The sequence below is a fragment of the Terrapene carolina genome, unplaced genomic scaffold, assembly GCF_002925995.2.
Source record: "Terrapene carolina triunguis isolate 2854851 unplaced genomic scaffold, T_m_triunguis-2.0 Scaffold262, whole genome shotgun sequence".
In the NCBI taxonomy this organism is placed as follows: domain Eukaryota; kingdom Metazoa; phylum Chordata; order Testudines; family Emydidae; genus Terrapene; species Terrapene triunguis.
This window is the reverse complement of record NW_020664613.1, coordinates 4425702-4451513: the sequence shown is the minus strand read 5'-3', so window position 1 is coordinate 4451513 and position 25812 is coordinate 4425702. Positions and strand designations below refer to the sequence as shown.

Sequence of the window (25812 nt, the reverse complement as noted above, 5' to 3'; positions counted from 1 at the left end):
ATACAACCCTTTATTCAACTACATCTATCCCACCTATAAAAAACCTCTGCTGAGATTTTTTTTTTTTTTTTTTAAGATTTTTACTTGAAAAAATGAATAGTTTCAGTAAAATACATGACCACATGCATAAATAAATGTGCACAGTTCTACACAGGATATTATAAGCTGATTGATTAGATTGGAGAAAAGGAATTTCTGTTTAATAAACCCGGGTCAAACTAAGTTACTGCAGTATATTGATGAACCACTCCACAACTGCATGTGTAATGTCCTGTGTTACAGGGTGTGTCGTGAGAAGATACGACGTACATTTTTAATAGTAACATTTTTTTGTTTGCATATTTGTTTGATACAAATCAGATAGTATGCATGCAAATTATTTTTGAAGGAAATTCTACATAAATGTTGCCCAAATCTAAAATCTTGTCATCTGTCTCAAGATCAGAAATCAAGCAGATTGTACATTTGTCACATATTGAGTAGAACAGCACCTACCCCCAACCAATTCTAAAAGTTTCATTAGTAAATGATCTGTACAGGACATCAGAGTTTTACATACCAACGATGTAGGAAAAAATTGAAACAAAAAATTCAATTATACTTCCATCTGAAAGGAAGTGCTCAAAAAATGCTGCACCAGATGATAAAGTTCAGCTTCATAATTCAGAAAGATACCGTAATTAAAAGAACTTATTTGGAAAATGCAACAGAAAGGACTGAACCATTATGTTTTATAGTTATTTGCTTTCATTTAATTCCCCCCCCCGCCCCCCATGCAGTTCACTGCTTGGTAATTCCTGCGTTGGACTGTTGTGACAGTTCAGGTGTTGGTTTTGTTGTTTTAATCAACTGTTCAAACAAACTTAAAATGTCTTCTAAAATTCCATGAACTCTCTGTCTATATACTTATATGGCTTACATAAATCCACCTTTACATTTCATTTATCAATTGCTACATGGTACCGATCAGTTTAAAAGTAACTCGGGCCAAATTCTCCATTGAACTCAGTGGGCTTACCCTAATTTACTCGATAGAGCAACGAGGAGGAAAGATACACTTGGTTGTTACAAAGGAAGCAAATACAGAATAATGTAATTATATTCCATGCATTACATAAACAAATAAGGCTAAGAGGTTTAAATCTTTCAGAATGTTACAAAAATATGAGTCATTTTAAGGAGCACTTATCAAAAGGCAATGGTTTATAATATCTATTGCATCTGAATTATTCTGCGAAGTACTACAGAAACAGAGAAATGCTATCCCTGTAAGAAATAAAGGGAGAGCACACATGATCCCGCAAAAGCACAATTCAGTTTGAAAATTTTTTTTTGCATTAACGTATCATTATACTTTTACTTTTTGCCAAGAGCAATTTAAAACATTTACCAAAGGATGTTTTTTTGATTTTTTTTATTACTTTTCGGGGGATAAGGTGGAGCTGAAAGAAATTAAAATTGAATCTATATTTTATATAGGTTTCTAAAGGCATTGGACTTTACATTAAAAAGGATATGTACTTTTTTCTATAAAACAAATTATATTTTAATAAAACAATACCATATGTCAGAGGAAGTGTGCTTTTATAATGAAATTTTTTGATAAAGGCCAAAAATTACAAGAATGCCCATGAATATGATTACTTATATAAATTATTAGGAAGTTCAAATTATTTATATAAAAGGGTGGCATATTCTATGGAAACAATATTAATGCAAAAATTAGAAATGTTGGAATCTATGAAGAATCTGACAAAATCAGAAGCGAGAACTTTAATATGTACATTGTTATTTATTCAGCTAACTCCCTCTTCTAGGACAAGCAAAACCAATAGATGAAAGCAACAAATTCTTAAAAAGGTAACTGCATGCAGAAAAGTTGAGAGAGATCTTTGCATGTGTACTGTATATACACACTACATACAATGTATGACTGTAGCATGCACACGTGTGACACAATCTGTTGTATGTAGACTGATAATTGATTTATACATATAAGTAAATGTACAGATGTGTGTGATTACATCAGTGATGTCTAAAAGCAAAAGAAGATGTACGAAATGCAAAAGAACATGTAATAAGTGGAATGTCAAGCTGCAGAGACTGTTGGTGTCATCCCTGCACTATCAAACATACACATGAGTATGATTGGAGACAGAGAGGCTAAATATTTCACTGTCAGAGCATGTCGAGAAGTGCAATTCATTTTTCTCTCATGTGCTTTAGGACAATGACAATTTAATACAAGACTAGTGGATGTAAAAGAGATAAAAACTGAACAAACTGGCCCAGCATAATCACAGATTTCCTCCAGAGAGCTCGCTAGCATGAGGCTCATATGCACTTGTAACATATCAACATTTTATTGTTTCTTTCCTCCATGAATCTGCTATGAGGCACGAATTCATAGCAAAGCTTATCTCATGACAGAGCTTACTTTCAACTTCAGTAGGGACATTGACCAAGAGCTCTTTCTAAATGTATTATCTCTATCCTAAGCATTGTAATGACTGATATAATATTAGCAAAACTTACTAATAATTGGGGTCATTTGTTTGAAGGATGCTAATAAGTTCATTCTTACTTATACTTGCAATGGGGCAAAAACAGCACCCCAAATGTCAAGGGTCATTGTCCTTTAGAAATATTCAATAAAATGACTATCATATTTAATCACCCTGTTGAAAAATAATTAGGATTTAATATCATATTTTCACTGTATAATCTGTGATATTGCTATACAATATTGGCTTATATAGCTTTAAGAAATGTGGGCATACTATAGCTCTAGATACTCTCAGCAAAGTATGCTTCAAGTATTGTTAAATATAATCATAGACAAGTTACCTTCTGTATTTGATGAATAGCACCATGTATTTGAAACTAATTGCAAAAGTAGGGCTTGGCTAATGAGGCAGTCCTTATCTTTTCTCAGCAGTGCAAGCACAAGTATTTTTCTGCTGGCTCAATATTTTCTTTTAAATGCGCAAAGTGCTATTAGCTAAGTTGAAATCTGATTAAAACAACAAAACCAACACCTGAACTGTCACAACAGTCCAACGCAGCTCCGGGAAGTAAAGGCTCAGACTAGTCCTATTCCTTGTTTTTTGCATGTGTTTTTGAAAATAATAATTAAATAAATAATTCCTGTCGCTTCTCTCTATTGCTTCCATTCCCATTAGCATCTTTGAAAATACTTTGCCAAGAGTGGCAGTATTCCTTAGTGTAGAATTATAGGTACAGTGCCTTCTATATGTCGAGACTTTAGTTAAATAAATCTATAAAAGGTCTTAAAACAGAGGGCTCTTCAAAAAAAAGGACAGCATGCCATGGAAAAGGGGGGAAAAAAAAAAACAGTGGAGAAAATTATCAGCCATTCAAGAGAATTAATGGATATCCACAAGGGCTTTGCTAATAACATGGGTTAATTACCACTGCAACGCACCAGGCTCAGTAAATAAAAGAGCACAACCATAAACACATTAAAATGAGCAACCATCACTAAAAGAGAGGCCAGCCCCAGTAAATGGAAAGCTGTCAAAGAGCCATTTCAGAACAAGCCCTTTACACTTTCCGCAGGATTTGAAAACTTGCCAAAGAAGTCTATGAAAAACAAAAAACAAAACTTAAAAGCAAAAACAAAAAAGGAAACATGGAAGAAGGCCCATTTGCTGTCCAAGGGGAGAACACAAAAGGAATCTATTCATTCAGACACACTTTTGGGTTTACTTCATACCAGAAAGCTTGGTTCTACATCGTGTGCTTGGTATGGCAGCTGAGACCCTATAGTTTTTGGACTTGAACTCTAACTGCTTGCTTTATTTTTTAAAAAGGTTAAGATAACTAACGACTCTAATATGCGAGATTAAAAACCTCCACCTTGAGGAAAGTAACTGTAGAGTGAAGTCGGTTGTCATTTCCCACTAATTGATGAAGAAATGTTCTATAGTCCACCCTTCCCCCACCTTCACAAATTGCAGGTATTTCCAGATCAAATTCTTTGGAAATAAGAGCTATATCAAAAATTTTTGATAGGGGAAGAATGAAACTAAGACAAACTCTCTCTCAGATATATATTATACACACACACACACATACACACAATATATTATATAAGTAAACACACAAACCATTCCCAGATTGAAACATGATACAGTTTATAAAAATAATATGAAATATGTACACTGGCTATCATATTAAAATATTTTTTTTACTGTATGTGACTCCAGACTAGATCCACTTTCATTATCTAAATTACACTTATCTTACTGCTCATAATCTGTGCATTTTATTTCTCATACTGTAGAATCAAATAAAAATCCATGCAACATTGTAACAGCCACATTTGTTAATTTTCAGTTAAATTCTTTTGCATATTTTTGAATGGGGGAAGTAGGGAAGGGGTCGAGGGGTTCAAATTCATGAAACAGATAGAGTGAGCCACAAAGGGCAAATGTACAGTGCACAGAAGCTATCTGGAGTCACAAATCTATTCAGTTTTCTATGTTTGGCACTCAGAGATCATGTTTAAATGTACTAAACTAGTTCCTCCCCCTCCTCCCCTTCTTTGGAGTGTTTCAATTGCCTTTCCTTCTTCCAACAGCTGTGACAACTGTTAAAACAGTCAGTAAAATTAAGTCCGCTCTATAATCCTGTAGTCAATGTTACATTTTAATCAGAGGTTGTAGGAGATTTCATGTTATGAACACAATGATTCATTTAGAATGATTAAACTGACACATATGTCAAAATGAGCAGATATATTTATTGCATCTGTTAGGATATTAACTATTATTATTATTATTATTACTGCTGAAAAGCAAAAACCAAGGTTGCAGATGGCTTTAAGTTATTGCATTCTTTAACATGCTCTGTCTTAAAATCAAAGCATACCTAGTGATGGTCAGACAGATGTCTGTGCACTCCCAAAATGTTTTGTCAATTTTTAGCATGGATCCTCCTCTACACAATAATTACTGTAGAAATTGTCCACTTGTAGAGACGTTTATTTCATCTGTATAGCTTTCTCTGTGGTTTCCTGTGCCTGTGCACATGACAGCATGCAGTCAAAATACAACTACTATGAATATTGATAGTTCTGGGGTTTATTAATTGAGACAGAGACAGATGTGTTTCTGAGCATTAGATATTTCTGTCTGTCCACTCAACCACACACCCATCATACCCTACATCCGGAGAGTAAATTGGATTGTTTTAAGAAGACTTTTAGTTGAGCCAAAGGGGGGGAAAAAGAATTAGTTTAAATCTTGCAGCAGAGCCAAAAAGACATGTGCCCTGATTTCATTTAAATGCATCTACTTTAAGAGGCTTATCTAAACTAATCATTCAAATTAGCTGTAAGAAGGTAAATTCAGGAAAGCTCCTTTAAAAAAGAACCTCTTCCTATCTTTAATTTTTTTTTTAATTATTTTCTACAGAAAATTTAAAACATGAAGTGAAAGCTATGGCCATTGCATTCTTGCACTATACAGCAGCTCACTGAGCACTGACCTATAAACCATATCTTAGTGGGCATCCTACCTTTGTTTATTTTCATTTATTTACCTCTGCAGTTTTATAGGGGGTTCTTCCCTCTCTCACCTCAAACTGTTTTCCCATTGGCAAGTCTATTTACTGCTGTTCTCTTTAGTTCCTATGTTATATCACCAACATACAGTCACTGTAAGTCACTTTCCATCTCTGGCTTAATTACAAATAGCAATGCAATATGCAGACACTAAGGACAGCTAGTGGGCATCTACCTATAATACATTGTCACCTCTCTATACAGCCTTCCAACACAGTATATCTAGAGCTATATTTACTATTAGCGTTTTTTCTTCAGTATTAAAACATTCATTGCTAGCGTAATATGAAGGCACAGCAAAATAACTAGCTTGACATAAAGAAAAATGAATCAATGACAGCTCCCGTGATAAACTAATATTTAATCCTGAGTATACGTTGAAATCAAGTTTATAAGCTACTCATCAGCACTAGAATGCTGGATTTTGTTTGGGTTTTCTGCTTTTTATCTCAGAGAGTCCAAGTATGTATATCTGAATGTATACAAAACTAGGTAGTTAATAGGTACAGATGAAACAATTCTCTCTCTCTCTCTCTCTCTAGACAATAAATTACTTTTGAATGTATTTATATATATTTGTATGTCTTTTTCGGGGGGAAAGCAACAAAATAAAACAAAACAGACTACAGGCTACTTGGAACAAATGTACTTCGTTCCACCAGTTCTCTATTAAAGTACAAAACATTAAAAACCAGTTTGGTTCTTTTCTTCCTCAGTATTTTCTTCTCCTTTATTAAAAGGCACACAATTTCCTTGTTACTAAATAGACTGATATGTCAGTGAAATGCTGGTTGAACAGTATTTTAGACCTGAATTGTGGAAGGCTAGTTGTGAATATTCATCCTTAAAGAGGTATTAACAGTTCTGTTATTTTCCCTGCTAACTCTGCATAGACAGAAATGACAGGGAGACCAAAATATCTGTCATATTGAAAATACACGAGAGGCACTAATATAAATCATTTTCTTAATATATTATTTTTAAACCTTTTTTTCCCTGGGAAAATGTGTCCTACTTCAAGGCATATTTTAACAATTCACTAAGCATTTGTGCCAAGTGCCTATTATTAGTACCTGAATAAGAAGTGACTGTCACACAGCTGTTTTACTGACAGTCACAGGGCTTTGACTCAAAGGTAACATTGTAGTCAGAGAACAATTCTCCACTTACTGAATTAGCAGATCACCCTCAGCTCAAAAAAGACAAGACAGACACAAACGACCATTCATGCACACAGAAGCCACAGAGCACTACCTGAATCAATGTTTACATTTTTTCATTTAAAAAAAAGAACAAGAGAAGAAAGGAAGAAAGGTACCTACTCTTCTTCGTAGTGAAGGGAAAAAGATTCAGGAAGGCAAAGTTCTACCGAATCCATGTGCGCTCGGCAACCATTATTTGTGCACCCCAGCAATAAATCAAAGTTTCCTTGACAGAGCACAGTGCAATTAACACAAATGTTCTCCTGGTGACAAGCCTATAGGCACAGCCAGTTGGGACCAAAAGCTCTCACACTCTCCTAATCAAGGACTTAAAGCCCCGATTGGAGCTTATTAATATGAAGTAGGGCTTTACATATGCAGTCCCACTGGCCCAGACAGATACTGGATTGGTAGCACATTAGCCAATCAGATGTGAGCAGAACAGAGGCTGCACAGATTGAGAAGAGCCAGGCAGGTAGAGAAGGGTGGAGAAACTGAAAGAGACTGAAAACTGAGAGTAGGGAGTTAATAAAAAGAAATTTAAATGCTACCAATATTTTCTAAGGGGCTACAAAGAAAAACTAATTAGCATAACTCTCTAGGCACTAGATGTTTTCTGTAACTTAAAACACTGTTAGCCAGGTACCTTGAATGGAAGAAATACATGCAGACTCTCAGTTAATGTTGTGAAGAATTCATCATAAGGTAGAGAACTAAGTTTGTGCTGCCATTGTCTGTTTATTCCATTGTTGTTGTTGGGGGAGGAGGGGATTGCTGGGGGGGGGGAGGGTTTAAGTGCTTTTGCTTTTTTTCATGCATAAATTATTTTTTATCTTCTAATTTTTCTGGTACATACTGAGCACCTAAACTCAAAATTAATTGTTCTAAAGATTCTGGGTAATTGAACTTTTAACTGTAAGTTTGTGTTGTCAATTATTTAGAACTGAAAATCTCATTCAGTACTGACTTGACAGAAAAACTACACTTTAAAAATGCATCTGTTTTAACAGCACAGGTGCACACATCGTTGAGACCACATACGTGTACATATACCTATAGTAGATACATGTTAATATGGGCATATTTAACACATTAGCCACAAATGCAAAACATTTAGATGTTGTTCATAAACAGAAGGAAAAGCTCCTGCACTGATCAATTTCTTTTGTAACTGAGCAGGGATTATAATGGACTAAACTCAGCCTGTTTCATTTTAACAAGATCAGACTGCATTGTGGTAGGTCTGCATACGTACCCCTGCAGGTTTGGTTTTTTTTTTAATTTATTTTTAAAGCAAATTTTACCAAACTGGAAGGAAAGTAAATATATCAAACCCATTACTTGTATATATGCCATTGCCTACATAATCATCTTTGAACCTAATAGCTCCAAACCACTTGCTTTTGTAAGTCATAGTCATCCACCTCATAAAGAAAACTCACTGAATAAACCAATTTAAACAAGTGATCATACACAAAATCAGACATAGTTTACACTGAAAATACAAATTTTAAAAGGAGCAGCTGAAAAATAGGGGTATGATAAATTTCCCTCAAAAGCTACAGTTTATTATTAACATTACAGCTAAAATATACTTATTTTCTGGTTTCAGAGAAAGATTTTTTTTCTACCAGCCTGCAATGGAAATAAATACCAGCTATTTATGACAAGGAGATAACTGCTACCTTCTTAAGAGTGGAGAACCCACAATTTTTTATAATTCAGCTCTAGTGTGCACAAATCTTTTGTGACTGGGGTTCTACATGATGCAAATGACAATCTTTAAGATCAAAACAAACCAGTGCACACCCTCAGAATGCATTAATACCACTCACAAATGGGAACACAAATGTCCTCTTCAAATCTATTACACAGCTTTTGGGGGAAAGAAACCCCAGAAATTAAGTCTAAAAATATAAATGCAATAGATATGTTTGAAGCTCTTTGTGACGGAGAGTGATTTCCAGTGTAATGTATTTAACCAGATGTAAAGGATGGGCCTGCTCCTTACATATGCGGCATAAAATACATGCAAGTTTAAGGATCAGACTTCACACAGCAAAACTATGGCTCTCACTACTGTATAAAAGCAGGTAGTAAAAGCTTAATTACCAGTAGCATTATGCTGTCTATATTGTTAAATGTGAACTCTGTAATTAAGATGTAAATTCAGTTGTGAGCAGTGAATTAAAAGAGCTCTGAGATGTAGAGTAAAGCCCAAGCATTCTGCAGACACACCATACAGACAAAAAAAAGATTAGTTTTGATCAAATCTTAAAACAAGAGGAATTTCATCATTTTACGGCATTAAAACCCCTTCTTAAAAAAGCACTTTGATAAAAGAAATGCTGTGGTTGTGGGAACCAAATCAGCACTTGAAAATTAAATATGTATTCTATGCTATAGGAATCTTGATTTCCATATAAATCCAAAGTCCAGATCCCACTAACTGGTTTATTCATGCACATCTCCAACAACATATAAACCAATAAATGTCTTTAGTTTAAATGTATAACTTTGAATATACATATACGCTCACTATAAAGTAGCTATTTTCTAACTATACTGGCATTTGGATTTGAAATTCCTTCAGACCCTGTACCTGTGTGTGTTTTATTATTAAAAAATAATCCATGAAGGATCTATATATATGAGTAATTTGATACAAGTCATTTTTAAAGTACAGTATCATCATCTTTACTGGAACATATATCATTTGAAATATGATTATTAAGCCATCTTAAACCTTATCAGACCAAAATTTACCTCATGTTTACTTTTGTTCATTATCTTTTAGACTGTATATTTATACTCAGCAGCTGAAAATCTGACAGTCTATGCTTTCTCTTGTGGTCTGTCTTCCATCCTTTTCATGTTCATATAGTTTCCACTACCCCTTTGCTTTCCCTCCCTATCCAATCTTTCTCTCCCCCTATTAACCATCACTACCTTTCCACCAACCATCTTTCATCCAGGCAAGCAGCTGCCTTCACTGCTGTGCTGCTCCTTAGATGACCAGAAACACAGTGCTGCTATACTTTACGTGTTGATAAACAAAGCAGCTAGCTTCCTCCCCTGGGACTGAAAGTGCCACCTCCACCAGATCAGGGTCTGGAATTCCAACTACATTCTTGAACTTCGGTTTCCCCAGTTACTGTTCAGCTAAAAAAAATGAAAGGCTACTACAGCAGATAACAGAGGCAAGTGTGTAGTTAAGTTTTCTCAGTAAACTTTCTTGCACAACATTTGAAATGAATAAAAAGCACTGGGGGGGGAGGGCGGGGAAATACAATCAAGGCAGCCACTGGTTTACAAAATTTCAGCAGAGGGTATGGATTAAGAACACGCCCGCATGTACACACACGCGCGTCTGAAACTAACTTATCAAAATCTACAGTACAAAATCTTACCACAAGGAGTATACAAAACACAGTAGAAATGGAATCAAAGAGAAGGAGGGGGAGGAACTGTCATGAGTGTCTGCACCAGTCAATGAGAATTACTGTGCAGTGTCTGCATCTCCACATCTCTCTGCGCGTATAATTATCCCTAGTACATCTTTAAGCGTCTTCACACTTAAATGCAATCGACATTTCAAGGCACCCAAGCAGCCAGATTCCTTAACCACAGCTACCTCAAGGCAACCGAAGAAGTAAAGATTCAGTGGCACTTTACAGAAGCAGCACAGCACGTCGTGCCAAGTGCATTATATTTACTTAAAAGAGCAATGAGGAAAAGACAGTTGGGAAGGGACAAAAACATCAAAAATTCAAGCACCTGCTCCGAGATTATTTATTTTAAAACAAATACTCTTTCTGAACCTATTCTAGTTGAGAAGGATGTTCCCCACCTCAGCAAAATCTATCATATTTTCAATAAAGTTTTAATTAAATGTTGAAATATCACTGGTTGTTTGAAATGAACTTTGAGAGGACCAAAGTAGTGTTTATTTGTTATTCCCTCTTTACCACTCTGCAAAGTAACTGGGTGAGCTACTGTCAAATAAAAACAAATTTGTGTTATGCTACTGAATGCTCAGCATTAAAACCGCTCTGCTGCTGTCTTAGACACATAATTGGTTTTGATTTTGGAGTTTTGCCTTTTGTGCTCTTTATTAGAAGGCACACAGTGCATCTCTGGACACACTGTTAACGTTGAAAAAAATCCTTTGTGCTAAAAAAGTTGCAAACTTTGTTCACGTTTGTATATAGTTGGGCAACGGGTAGCAGGTAATTACTTTAGAACCATCTGCTACTTCAATCTGTATTTAGCATTAATCACTCCTTGCTTTGATCTTAGACAAAAAAAACCCCAACACTATCTCAAAATGTGCTGTAGAACTTCATCATAGACCAGGAATTGTCCTATATACAAAGCTGAGGGTTGGTTGGTTATTTTTTTAAACTTTAGCAGATAAAATTTCTTCTCTAAGAAATCACAGCAATCACTTTGCCATATTACCAAAGTACATTCAAGTCACCGGATCTTAATAAAACATGGCATATTTTCTATTTCCTTTATTTTCAAGGACATGGGCATTGATATTTAAATGACTGCCTTCACTGATACAGAATAGAACCCTTTCATACTGCTGTAAGTGAAAATTGTTCTACTGAACAAAATACCTTTTCCAAAGCCAAAAAAAGTGCCCACCCATTGCATGACATCCAAAAAAAGTCTATTCTCATTAGAGATAAATGGAGCATCCGCGCCAATATTGATATTTTTCGATTACACCAAGCTCTTATCCTAGTGTAAGTTTCTTCAGAGAAGCAGAAGTGCGTTACTGTCTCAGACAGCCAAGGATAAGATGACTGAGGGAATTCAGTTGCTCTGTTTAATTAATACAGGATTATTTCACTTTCATTTTGTGAAGCTAATAATATGACTGGTGGAATGTCAGTAAAAATTAAATCATAAACTAGTGCAGTACCAAAGGGAAAACTTACTTTAGTTATTGAGTATTCCCAGCAGAAATCTTGAAAATCTTATACATATTTACACTGATAAAATACCACATGTACTTCATGGGATACCGCAAGCTTTCAACAATCCTTATGGCATGTATTTACAGAGCAAGAGTTAACATTTTGAGATTACACGTTAATAAATGAGTTGCAGTTATATTGTTTCCTGAATGTTAAGCACCAAATGCTAAATGCAGAAACACATTCAAGGTCAATGTCCTATTTTAGACCTTTTCAGCAGCTGTGGTATTATGATAATCACACTTAAAATATTCCTATAGAAAGAGTAAATTAGCCCTTTTCACTAGAAAGATGATTATGATAAACAATAAATCTGAAAGAGCACAAATTCATATTTCTTTTTTTCCAAAGCAATGAATTGCTGTTCCTTATTGTGACAGTGGCATTTCCATACAGGAATAAAATAGAAGGGTCCACATTATTCTGCTTTTGAATTACCTTTTATTTTTCAAAGGTCTTATATTTGAGAAAACATTTTTCCACAAAAAAGGTTTGTTTGCCAACAGAACAAAAAAACAAAAACATTTAATTCTCAGGTCTTTCTTTCCCCTCCACAACCTGCATGAAATATAGGATCCCACAAAACAAGACGGCAGAGAAGAAAAACTTAACATCAACAGCCATTCCTAAGTGAGATTAGGTTTTTAGTTCTGACTAATTGAGGTACAAGAGCTGATGGGTCGGCAGCATCTTTTTTTTTTTTTTTTTTTTTACTTGTCTTCCTACCTGACTGGAAGCTCAAGGAGCTAAAAATAGAAAAGAAGAAGATGGAGTGCAAATATTTCCCCAGTGAAAACACCAATAATCTTTACCGTGAGCTGACATGAATTGCTTGTTACACTGCCCTAGGATATCATGGCTTGAAGCGACAGCACAGACACACACACACACACAAAAGCCACTAGCCATCCTCAAAGCTATTGTAATATGTGTTTGTGCATGTGCATGTTGCAGGCGCCCCTATGAAATTTGACTTCTGTCCGATACACCTGCCATACAAAACACATTATCTGCAGTTTGTTTTTATCCTGACTATCCCAGCCCGTCTTCCATCACTCTTCTTTCTCTTTCTCCCCCTACTCCCCCTCCACTCCCTTTGCTCTGGCATTTTTATTATTAATGTTATTGCTATTATTACTGTCCAAGCATAAGCTGATCCACAGGGGAGCCTGTGTAATTTAACCCCTCAAGCTCTAAATTCCTTCACATGTGCCAAAGACACAGGTTTGTTGTTGCCTCCAGCAATATCCCAGGAAGACGAGTGATGGCGGTGTCATATCATCACACAGCGACTTAATCTATTGCGACACCCAGGGAACGGGCAACTGAAGAGATTTACAGAACACGCTCTCTGACTGCATACAAAAATGTTACCCCCCTTCCCAATAAACCCAAGTCACATGGAACAAAGTGAAACAAATTTCACCCTCCTACCACTCTCAGTTTCTATCACTCACTGTATATTATCCAGTCCTCCCACAACGGTAGTGGTCCTACTGTACATCTTATATCTATGCAGCACTTTTACTACATTCGTGTTCTCTCTCCTTTGTTCTTCTCATGTTCCCTGATTAACAAACAGCCAGATCATGTTGAACTGCCAAGTAACATAGCCTCAGAAATCTTTTGTCCGTACACTAGATGACTGGAACCATCACTTACACCAAGGTTATCTCTGCGTGCTCTCTCCTGACATCAAATGCACATTTCTAAAACAGTTTAAAGAGCTTGCACTTTTTAAGGGTGCACAGAACACTATACTAAACTTTCAACCTTTAGCCACAGTAAATATTGACAAGAAAAAAAGCACTTACCATGCATACTGAAAAATGGGAGACTGTCCTCCCACCCCAGGGACTGTCCACATGGACATTGTACTTTTGTTATCATTTACTATTATTAAGAAAGAATGCAAATTTCACATGGAAGTATGTCACTAATTTAGAAGTTAGGTGATATTCTCCATCTTAACTCTGATGTTCAATTGAGATGGAAGAATTTGGGGTAAGTTTAATCAGTTTTGGAATACTTCTTGAGATAGAAAGCTAAACAAATCAAAGAATTTTCACTGGTATTGGTGGTGGGGTAGGGGAATATTAGATTATTTTTCCCTTCTCTAAATTGGAATCCTAAATATTAAAATGACAACATTTAATAAAGCACGAAGGCCCCTTATTAAGGCCTGACCCAGCAAAGCTTTAAGTCATGCAACTAGTCCTTATTTATTTGAACCCTCATATTGATTTTAGTGGGACTGCTTGAACGTGGACTGGGCCCTTAACATCTGAAATGTAAAACACTGACATTGTCCAGACTGCCAGCCAAATGAATTTTGAGAACACACAGGTACATACATACACAAAGTCTCTGTGGGGTTAAACAGCATCTTGTGCTTTTCCCCATGAATGTAATACAAAGAGACTTTTGTTGTTGTTGTTGTTTTTAAAGTGAGTTACGAACATGCAGGTTCCAGATGGGGAATTGGTTTTAGTAGGTCTAAAGAAAATCGTGTTTCACCACTGATTACACTTACCCCAAGTCTTGCAGCCCAGCCCACCTGAACATTGGAACTTGGATGAGGTTAAAGAAAGTCCTGAGAGAACACATTTGAGCTCAGGTGAGATGCTGTTCTCCACACCCAAAAGAATTTGCCACATACTCATGGCTGAAAAGTGCACGATAACTCATTCAAAAAATGTACCAGGTAGCACTAGGCAGTAATGCAGTATAGCATTTCTGCAGTCACTAATGTGCTTATACAATATCGTTTTATTTGACCACTTTAACACTTTTTGACTACAATGTATTAGAATCATGCTGTTAAATACAGTGGGTCTTGCCTTTATTTGTTGTGGCTAATGCAATGAAAACATTCACATTTTTTCTACCTGTATTAGCAAAGAAGATTCAATGAGACAATATAGTCCTAATGTGATATTTTTGTGGCTGGAGCTTTCCATTATTGCCTGCGTTCCTGTTCCACTACCAGCCTTATTTCTATTGATCAGGCAGTTAGTCCTATTCAATTATTCAATCTCAATCAATAAATTTAGCTCTATGAGATGTAAACATTATGCTTACCATTATCCAACTTAATTCATGTGCCTGCAAATTTGGATAGATTTCGAGGTTTCCTTCTTTATAAATAAGCAAAACTAGGTTTCTGAAACTAGCCTTTACGTCTCACCAGTTCTATCACCTTTTTTAGCCTTTGCATTTCCCAGGGATTTGGTTGAACTTTGCTACATTGACAGAATTGATATTTCGTGCCTGAACAGAAAAAAACAATGAATTATTTTTATTAAATACTAGAATAGTAAATAAAGCAATGAAAGCGATAGTGCCACATTTTTAAAGGAGGCCCAATGAGTGCGCACCTGCAAAAATGAATGTATATATGTTGCTACTGCAAAATGCCACATATGCACTTACAAATCAGTGCCCTTCTATTGCGCCTAGCATTGAAAATTGGGTCCTATCAATTATATTGCATGCATGTGTATATACACATTATATACTCAAACCTGACCATCTCCATATGGTCATCCAAGTTTTTTGTGCACAAAAAGGTAAATGTGAACAAATGTGGAAGCAAGACATGGGACACAGAAAATTAAAGGTTCAACTTCTGAGGCTACCTCGGAGCCACTTTATTAACTTTGCCACAAAGTCCAGCTTTCTCCACCTAGAACATCCAAGCCAACTGACCTCAAAATCATGTCAACATACTAATGTGTTCAATATACAATACATCTTTCCCTCTTAGAACCTGAGCTTTTAGGCCTCTCTCAGCCAAAACTCACATTGGCTTCACTGGTATTTTTGCCTGAGTAAAGCCTTCAGGAATAAACCTCTAAGTTACAATTTTGAGGTTACAGGTTACAGACCTCTACTGTTTTGCAGGATATAGTCCCTAGATAGAGAATGTATCGGATATTACACTGGTAACAAATAAATTTCATCACGATCTTCAATTATACAGACAACCCAGTCAAAGACAGAAGTGATGACTCTTTCCCTGAGTTCAAATAATGCTGTCCTGAGAAATACTGAGTTTCTCCTAATGTGCTGGGCTCCTTAACTCCCATTGCTGTCAATGGCTCAAAGAGATGGCTCAGCACTTCACAAGTTTGGTCCCAACTTGGGCGAACAGATGTCCTGATTTTATAGGCAGCGTCCCGATATTAAGGACTTTGTCTTATATAGGTGCCTAAAACCCCTCCACTCCCATCCCGATTTTTCACACTTGCTATCTGGTCACCCTAGCCCCAACTATCTCTGGTTCATTAGCATGGGAATGATGGTAAGGAGGTGCTATTGTAGGAAAATCTGAAGCGGCTTCCATGGGAAGCTATTAGGACACCGTTGTTTACAGGGATGCAAGAATCTCTTCAGTACTGTCAGAGATAAGAGTGAAATGCATAAACATCTTTTAGAAACAAAACATAATTCGAATTCAATCACAACTTTTCTCAGATTGAACTCCTTGCTCTCACATCAGATTATCAGCCTTTGAGGCGTTAACAAACTCTTTTCGCATCATTAAGAGCAGTATGTATATGCTTTTGTACCATTTGGACTTGCTACATGTATGTTCGAAATGCTCTCAGTTTGTATTCAATATTACAAAGCAGCAAAATGAGAAACATTTCTCTTTCAATATATTTTCTAAATAAATCCTCTAAAACCTGACTTAGATTCTTGGATCATGCTTTGGAACAAGGAACTGTGTCAAGAGTGTCTGAATAAAGTAGAGCATATAAGCAAATCAGAATTTTATTCTTCACTCATTGAGAAAGCTGAGATTTAAGATGAAAGGGCTGGGTTGCCTCTCTCTTCACATACACTGCAAAGTTCCTTCACTTTTCCTGTTTTCCTTGTAGATTTACTTGTAAATCTGGCTACAGCCACATTTGAAGTCCGGAGGTCTAACTCCTGACCTCAGTTATGTTAGCCCTTCTCTGCTGAAGAACTACCCCTTGGATCACTGACTTGCTATTATTCTATGGTTAATAGACCTGACCTATGCAATATTTTTTAATCTGGCTACAGTCCGATCTCTAAATTCTCTATTTTGAATGAATACCGATTTTGTGACATGAAGTCTGCAATATAATGAAACGCAAACAATGAAAAGGCTAAATCAGTTTACAAAAAAATCTATTTGTCAAACAGTGTGGAGATGCTCCCAATTTAGTCTGGGCAGTTCATGCAGCTCTTGATAAGGGAGTTAAAACTGAGCCGTTCCACTGCATAAAAATAAAGGCATCTGCAAAAGAGACGTTTTCTTTCAGAGAGTCTTTTCTGTAACCTGTAGCTGATAAAAATGAAAAACAAAATCCTGGATTCTGTGGGAATTTTCTTACAACCAGGAGCACTGCTACAGAAAGCAGCAGCAAAAGCCTCCCTAGCACAGACCCCTTATGTCACATTTGCATTTCTATTCAGCTACATTGCCTGACAATGAAGCAAATGGGTCTGCCTTATCTGTACAATTCTGGACAACAGAGATTTCTAAGCCATACAAAGGAACAAGCTTAACATTCAACACTCAACACTTCCCAGTGCAGCCCCCCAAGATCCTGTGGGGAATGCAGTCACATAACCCCTGTCCACACCAAAAACTTGAACTGTCACATGTTATCAGAAAATGAACTGGTTAAAAAAAAACCACCAGCAAGACTTTCAAAAGATATGCCAGCCTCAGAGAAAAATATTCCCAAATCTGAAGATTTTAAAGCATTATTTCCATCAGAATTGAAAACTGAGGAGTTGCCCAAGAATCTAAAGGGGAGATTCAATACCAAGCTACTTTCCCTGCTCCATTTTGACTGTTTTTAATACACCAAATTCAATAGAAATGTTAAACCTCCCACATTGCACTAGTTTTCATTAAGGCACCTTTAGCAGCTAGTCTTGCTAACTTGTGCAAGATTCGTTTCAGTCTGAGAAAATTTCAACCTAATTCCTTCAAAATTAATATCTTCTCATTTAAAAGTTAAGAATGACTCAAAAACTGTACAAGCTGAAATCTCCAGATCAAACATGTATTATGACAGGACTTAAGCCTGTTATAATACAGGTTAGGGCTTTAAACTGCAAGAAAAAATTATAATCACACAGCTCTATAGACATTTGGACTTTATTCTGGCATTTTGTGACAAATACATACCTGCTGTATCTGTCTCCTTGGTCCACTCCCTTTCCCTATCCTCAGATCTTCTGCTCAACAGAACAGGCATTTTGTCTACACAGTCTGGAGTTCGAAGAACCCACTCTGGGAGAGGTTTAGACAGTGATGTACTTGAATATACAGATTTCTAACATGGGGGGGGAGGGGGTGGAGAGGAAGGGTGTCCACATTTGACCGGTGTAGATGTCTTAAAGCACACTACACATTTTACACAGCATAATGCAGTTTCAAGGTGATAGGTTAACATTTCAATTCCTGACCTAAGCTGCTAGGTAATGGTACTGGGCACTAACAGATGCCCTCTCTCTCTCATGCACGTGCACACACATGTGCCCACCCACCCAAAATATTATTACTGCCAAAATAAGGCAGTCACCATTAGTGAGCAATGCAGAAGGGCTGCTTGGATTCTCTTTGAAACTGCCTGCTGCTATCCCTAATTTTGATTACTTGGATGCCTGAGAAACTGCTGCCTTCTCTTCCTATGAAGCTGTTGCCTTTTCACACACTTGAGCAAGGGGAAAAGGTGTATTCTGGCTCTCCACGTGCTAGTGAGAGTCAGATACTCTATTATCCCTGCCACCGAAAATGGCATTATTGCTGTAGATGAACTAAACCACCAGTTGTTCTGTGATACCAGACAAAATATTGCATAGCCTTGATATGCTGCAAGCGTGAAAACAGGCAGGGCCGGCGCCACCCATTAGGCGACCTAGGTGGTTACCTAGGGCGCTATAATTTGGGGGGCGGCAACCGGGACGGTATTTCGGTGGTGGGACCTTCCGCCGCCTCTGTGGGGCGCGGCATTTCGGGGCGGGACCTTCCGCCGCCTAGGGCGGCAGAAAAGGTGGCAGCGCTCCTGACAACAGGCGAAAGTGAGGATTAATTTTGCCTTCAAATGAGCACTCACATGGCTCTGGCTGACATAATGGGGGCCATGTGCATGCAGTGTAGGCAGGGCCGTTCTTAGGCATATGCAGTATACGCAGCTGCATAGGGCACCCGAAAATTTGAGGCACCACCGGGAGCCATAGGTGCTGACTTCTCATCTTTCCAGGGGGTGCTCGACCCCCCCCCCCCGCTCCAGGCCCTATCCCCACTCCACCCCTTCCCCCAAACCCCCACCCTGCCTCTTCCCGCGCCTGTTCCACACCCGCCCCGCCTTTTCCCCGCCTCCTCCACCGAGCACACCCCGTCCCCACTCCTCCCCCTCCCTCCTGGAGCTTGAATGCCACAAATCAGCTGTTCGCGGCACTCCTGAAGTGCTGGGAGGGAGGGGGTGGAGTTGGCAAGTGCGGGGCTGCCGGCGCGTGAGAGGCACGAGCCTGGGGTGCTGCAGCTTCTGCTGTTTATGAAGCTCGGTATGTGTCAGCAATGCAGGGAGGGTTCTTCTGGGGGTCCGTGGGCAAGGGCAGTGGCTGTGAGCAAGTCGGGCATAGGGGCACCAGTTTAATAATACTACATAGGGCCCCATAAATCCTAAGGATGGCCCTGAGTGTAGGGCAGAATTTAGTCCTTAAACATTACGAGTGGCGACTTTCCTTGCATTATACAAAATAAAAGACATTTGTTGAAGAATAAAATGAGGAAGTTGCCAACATAAAGTGAACATTTACCAGACGTTACCAGATTGTAGTGTTTGAAATATTATGGTATCTCAGATGCCACATGGGGTAACTGTTGGAATACACTGATTTATTCTAATGGAAACTACTGTAGATGAAAAGAGACAATACGGAGGCTTGACAATTAAGGAAAGAGATGGTAGGTCAAACATTTTATGTTGATTTGTCCAAGGACAACGTGGATCTCAAGTTGGTTTACACAATAAGGTTAAGTGGTCACCAACCAAATTAAAATTAGTCTCTGGCCTCAGCTCCCGTGTAAATGCCATTGATCAGAATTTGCACCTTAAACTATGCATTGCTTAGTGCATACATAATTTCTCTCTATATGGTATTTCTAATGTACCTATCACTGTGGTTTCTAGTTGGTCATCACATACATTATTTGTGACGTACAGTACTCAGCATGACCAGAGGAAGAATTCAACTAATTAATGAGCCCAGCAGGCAAAACATCATTTCTTGTGTTCTTTGGGGCATTTACAGGGTAAGTTTTTATTTTCAGTATCAGGTCAGTATCAGATGTGTTGGTCTGTCAATGGATCCAGGATTTTTAGGAGCAGGTTAAGAGCCTACTGAACAAGCAATAAGTTAAAATTCAGTTGCCTATGCCACCATGCCAAACAACATGTTATTCCTTTGTCTGCTGTCTGATAAAAAAGAATTGTTCAAGACAATCTGACTTTCTGAAAATATGCCCATTGTAAGGCCACTTAGGTCAGTGAAATTTGTGCTGATTAACTGGCTACTATAAGCATAAATTAAAGGCGCAGCTTTCAATTGTGTATCCAATCTTTTCAATACAGAAAAATATTCTGAAAGATAAAATCGATGTGGCTTGTTTGATTAGCTTAATTCCTTTCCTTTTGTTACCTTCTTCCTTCCCTTTTCTAGACATTACCTGGCACATTTTTCCTTTGAAACTAGGAAGTTTTTCCACAAGTGCTCCAAACCAAAGAACGAGTACTCTGGCTTTTATGTAATCTGAATGGGAGCCACATAGAGATAGTATCTGTAAAGATCACCAGATCACCTCATCATCTGTGTCTCTAGCAATATGTGCTGTGTTACTATCCAATGGCCCGTCTGGTTATAAGTTTGTCCCACCTTCCATCTGTTCTTCTTGCTGGCCCACTGCCACATCAACCGCAGTACTTCACAGTCTTTCTTCAAGATGTCATTCAACTTGGTTTGCTACCATACCCATTTGTTTCTCTCTCCGTGTGAGATCAAGCATACATCTTTCTATCTTTCTCTCTCCAGCCTTTAGCTTCTGCTCCATCTTCTTAGTAAGTGTCTATGTTTCTGCTCCATTTATCATAGCTGGCAGTATGCACTACGCAGGTGTCAAGAAAAGCAAGAGAGAGTTCACTCTTCATGATATTGCCTTTCCAGCCTCCTTATGGCTCACCATCCAGTCTCAGCTCTTAACTTTAAACTACATGGTTAGAATAGTGCCAATCAGTTCCAAATAAGTCACTTTAAGGTGAATTAAGGTACACAATGATAACAATGCTGCTTTAAAGTCAATAGACACTTCTTCAGCCTCACTCTCATCTCTTTCTGTATTTACTTTTCTTCCCTTTTGTTTACTTCCTGAGTTTTGTTGCTGTTAACATTATAGCATTTTATACTTGCTGCCAAAAAGTGCATTCAATCCATAACAATGCTAGAAGTAATGCATACTTACATACCTTTGTACTTTTGCCCAAAACTTGGTTTACACAACTGTTTTTCATTTGCATATTATTATAGACACATGCTTAACAACTAATTCCATTTGAAAAAAATGTGTCTTGGATCCACAATGCTGATAATTCAGAACCAAGCCTGACAAACTGGCCCAAATTCTGCCCTCAGTTACATTGAATTCCTCTGGATTGCTGCAGGGTGGTCGAGGGCAGAACTTGACCCACTGCCTCTAAATAACTTAACATATGTAAGGAATTTGCCTCACACGGGACCCAATCACAAGAAAACTAGATGCTCACTACCACTCAAAATCAGGCCTACCATATTTAAGATCACACACTGACTATCATAATTCAGCTCCACGAATAAAAGATTCTGGGCCACATTATGATGCTGGAGAAGCAGGTTCAACTCAACAGTTACACCACAGCAAAATTCAAGCTTACATCATCTGTTATAACTAGCCACTACTGGAGTAATTAAATAGTGAGATTCAGCATTTAAATGCTGAATTCCCTTGCAGCTCCCAATTACTCTGGACAGTAATCAGAGGTTTTTTAAAAAGCTTTGAAAATCCTTTTTGACCTGACAGACCTCATCTCAGTTGAAAACTTCAAATCCCTGAGAATTGTTACCATATGCCAGCACAGTGAAGACTATAGGACTCTGAAATCAACATACTAATTGACTGTATATATGTGCATCAAACAAACATGCCAAAAATCCTTGTAAAATGTAAACTGAAAACACAATGAGAACGCATGTGCTCTGAATAGCCTGCCTGAACAAAATGCTGCAGCTGAGTGGACTGGCTGGCTCAGAGTATTGGTAATAGGCATGTTGCTTTTCAGTTCTAGGTCTCCCATTCAACTTCGGATCTCTACTGACCTGGTCAAAAGTCCCCGTCATTTGATAGTGCTTTGGTGGTTGAATAAAATGAACTGTTAATCTCAGATGAATTCCTATCAGATGTTTTCACATTTCAAAAAACTCTTGACAGTGTCCACAGTAAGGCTGAAGAATGAATAGGCATGGAGTCTGAACTACTATCTCTCCCCTACAAGTGGTACTTAACTGGAAAATAAAAGTTACAGCATATCCTCAAAATTATGGTATGTTCCAATATTATCAAAACCACTGCCACCCCTACCCCGCACTCACACACCCACTTTTTAAAAAATGGAAAAAAATGTGGCTTTTGTTCCTTACTACAATTTAAAACTTGTAGTGTACACATGACTTTGCTGTGGATGAACTAAAAGTGTGAATGTATCGTTTTTTCATCTGGGTGGGACGGAGTGGCAAATGCCCTTCATTTCTCAAGCTTTTCTTTGGATTGAACTAGAAATTTATAGCCCTACAGAAGAGGCTGTTGGAAAAACTGGCCTACCAAACTCTTATGGACAGGGCCGGCTCCAGGCACCAGCGTAGCAAGCAGGTGCCTGGGGCGGCCAATGAAGAGGGGGCGGCACGTCCGGCCAGTCGGCGGAGGGGCCGTCACTCCCTCTCGGAGCGAAGGACCTGCCGCCGATTGCGGCCTTTTTTTTTTTTTTTTTGCTGCTGCCTGGGGCTGCAAAAACGCTAGAGTCGGCCCAGCTTATGGAATATGGTGTCCAGTTCTGGTGTCCACACTTCAAAAGGATGTTGGCAAGTTGAAGAGTTCAGAAAAGAGCTACAAGAATGATCTGAGGTCTGGAAAACATGCCTAACAGTGAGAGACTAAAATAGCTCAATCTATTTTGTTAATCCAAGAGAAAATTAAGAGGTGACTTGATCATGGTCTACATGATCCCTTGTAGAGGGAAGAGATTTCAGCTAATCGATAGGTTTCAGAGTAGCAGCCGTGTTAGTCTGTATCCGCAAAAAGAACAGGAGTACTTGTGGCACCTAGAGACTAACAAATTTATTAGAGCATAAGCTTTCGTGGGCTACAACCCACTTCTTCGGATGCTCTTTAATCTAGCAGAAAAGGGTATAATAAGATCTGATAGTTGGAAGCTGAAGCTAGACAAATTTGGAGTAGAAATTAAGTGCATTTTTTTAACAGTGAGAGTAATTAACCAGTGGGACAACTTACTGAGGTATGTGGTAGATTCTCCATCACTTGAAATCAAGACTAGGTATCTTTCTTAAAGATATGCTATAACTCAAACAGGACTTATGGACCTGATGCAGAAATAACTGGCTAAAATTCTATGGCCTGTGTTATGCAGGTCAGATTAGAGGAGTATAATGGCCCCTTCTGGCCTTAATGAATCTATACTGTACTAAATTACACATACCCAGCTTCAAAATTAGTCATTTTGATTATTCCATATTACAAAGGATTGAACCTATGCATACTCTACCTTAGCTTCCTCCAAGTTCCTATCTAGCATTAGCATGACAAAAATATTTAACATAATAATTGCAAAATAGACTATATGGACAAAATGTCTCCCACTTGCTGCACCAGGCAACTGTTGCTATCAATTCCATTCTATAGACATTGTTTAAATTGATTTCTTAACCAACACTATAAATTCTACAAAGCGAGCCTGTAAACTGCACGCTGACTGACATTCCAAGGCCCTATCCTGAAACCATCCACCGCTGAGTGGTCTTTACCTGTACAAATAGTTCCATGGAAGCCAACAGATCTACTCATGCGAAGCAGAACGTAAGAATCAGGCCCCAAATAATAAAGTTCAGTTTTTCTCCTTGCAAAATGTCTTATATCAGCAAATTCCTGTATTCTTCCAACACTGTAAATATCATGCAAGTACAATCTGAGGTTCTAATTCAAACCTTCAGACAGTGCTTTCCTTAGAATTCCACTCCTTTGCCAAAAGGAACTAAAAGTATGTTGCCTTCCTCTAAAATCAGCAATATCCTTACTGCTTAATTTGAGGCAGCTACACAATATCCTGCATTTACTCAGAGAAAATAGTAAAAAAATAAAATTGCTTAAAATAAGATTGGAGCCATTTTAGCCAAATTTCTAGCAATGTCTCTTCCACCCAGTAAAAATTCATGAGAGGAAAGAATGTTGTCAGCAGGGAGTGGGTCAAGGTTACGGCTATAAAGAAGGCTAAAGTGGCAGGGTAACAATATACAAGGAATGGGTGACACAGCATAGTGGGCAACACATGGCAAATCATGAACAATGGCAGATCACAGTGATATAATGAAGGAATGTATCTCACACCCTGGCAGCCAAGGACAGCACAAGACAATGACCCATCCAATTATCTCTATTCTTATTTTATTCTTCATCCTTCAGTCAACTATCTCAAGCACGGGAAGCACCCTCTTAAATCAATCTTACGTTCATTCCGTATATGCCTTTATAGGTATGCTCATTTTATTCTAGTCCACTCTGTTCCTGGCACTATAGAGAAGAACAAATTAATGTGAGTATAAAAGTCTAGCAGACTCTGTCTGCAAGCTGCTAACACATATTTTCCATTTTCTCCCCTTTACAGAAGTTCCATTAACCATCCTCTGTCGCAAACTGCTATTTAGTAACCAGTGCCATCATGTGCAGTGGGGCAAATCATACCCTATTGACCAATGCTACACTTTGTTTGTGTTGTCTCTCTGGTTCGACAAGTCTGTACCAATGGCACCTGTTAAAGCTGCTTCAACTAAGCTGTTCTGCATTTGTCTGGCTGGATTTGGACTTCCTGGATCCCTGACTGAATACAAAGTGATTAGAAAGACCAGTGTTTGGCAACAAGCACAGTGGGGAGTACACTGTGTATTGGTATACAAGAGCACAATGTGTTCTTCATAACATCACTAAGGGAGCATGCTGCTTGAATCTCTGTGCTGTTGAGATCAAAATGGTCTCCTTTGTTATCAGCTGTTTAATAGCAGCTGTTTAATGTAATTCCAAATGATCTGCTTGAATGAAGTTGTCATTCTTACAGTTCACTTTAATCTAGTAAAAAAAACCCAGTTCGGCCACATTATTTTTCTATTGTTCTTTTGTAAAGTTACACATTCTTATGCTTCCCTGAGCCTGCTAAAGTAATAAAATCTTCTGTTATTCTTTAAAACAAAGACAAAGATTGCTATATAATAAATGAATAAAAAGGAAGGATAGGCTCAAATATGAATTTCAAAACATTTTCTTTACAGGTACTTTAAATATAAAGCTTTGGCTACAAATACCATCCTTACCTCATAAAATATAGAAAGCACCAAAAACTGAACTTGCCCAGAAGTATATAAGTGTGTGTATGTGTATATATATCTATATATAGATATATATAGAGAGAGGCATTTTCCTATAATTTACATTGTTTGTAATTATTATATTTCATAAAACAAAAAAGTTGACAAAATATTGATATGGTACATAAAAAATTATATTCTTATTTATTAAACAGTGTAAATTACATAGATATTCTGTGATAGCATTATTTTTGTCAAAATCTATTTGATACTATGACAGATAATACAGGGCCTAATCTTTAAAAATATTTGCAGTTCTTTGATGAACAATAGAGGGCACTAATGCTTCTAATCTGGCAAAAGCATC

General features: G+C 37.7%; 1 protein-coding gene across 3 annotated transcripts in view; it reads right to left on the bottom strand.

The window, feature by feature from the left end:
• Nucleotides 1-25812, bottom strand: part of ESRRG (estrogen related receptor gamma) — a 451270-nt gene that overhangs the window by 191011 nt on the left and 234447 nt on the right. Inside the window, exon 1 of one of the 3 annotated variants that reach the window (XM_026657684.1) lies at nt 6910-6984. The exons of the other annotated variants lie outside the window; for them this stretch is intronic. Within the exon in view, the coding sequence (XP_026513469.1) occupies nt 6910-6965 (56 nt within the window). The 5' untranslated portion in view covers nt 6966-6984. Of the gene's footprint in view, nt 1-6909; nt 6985-25812 lie in introns of those variants that run through there. 3 annotated transcript variants of the gene reach the window in all.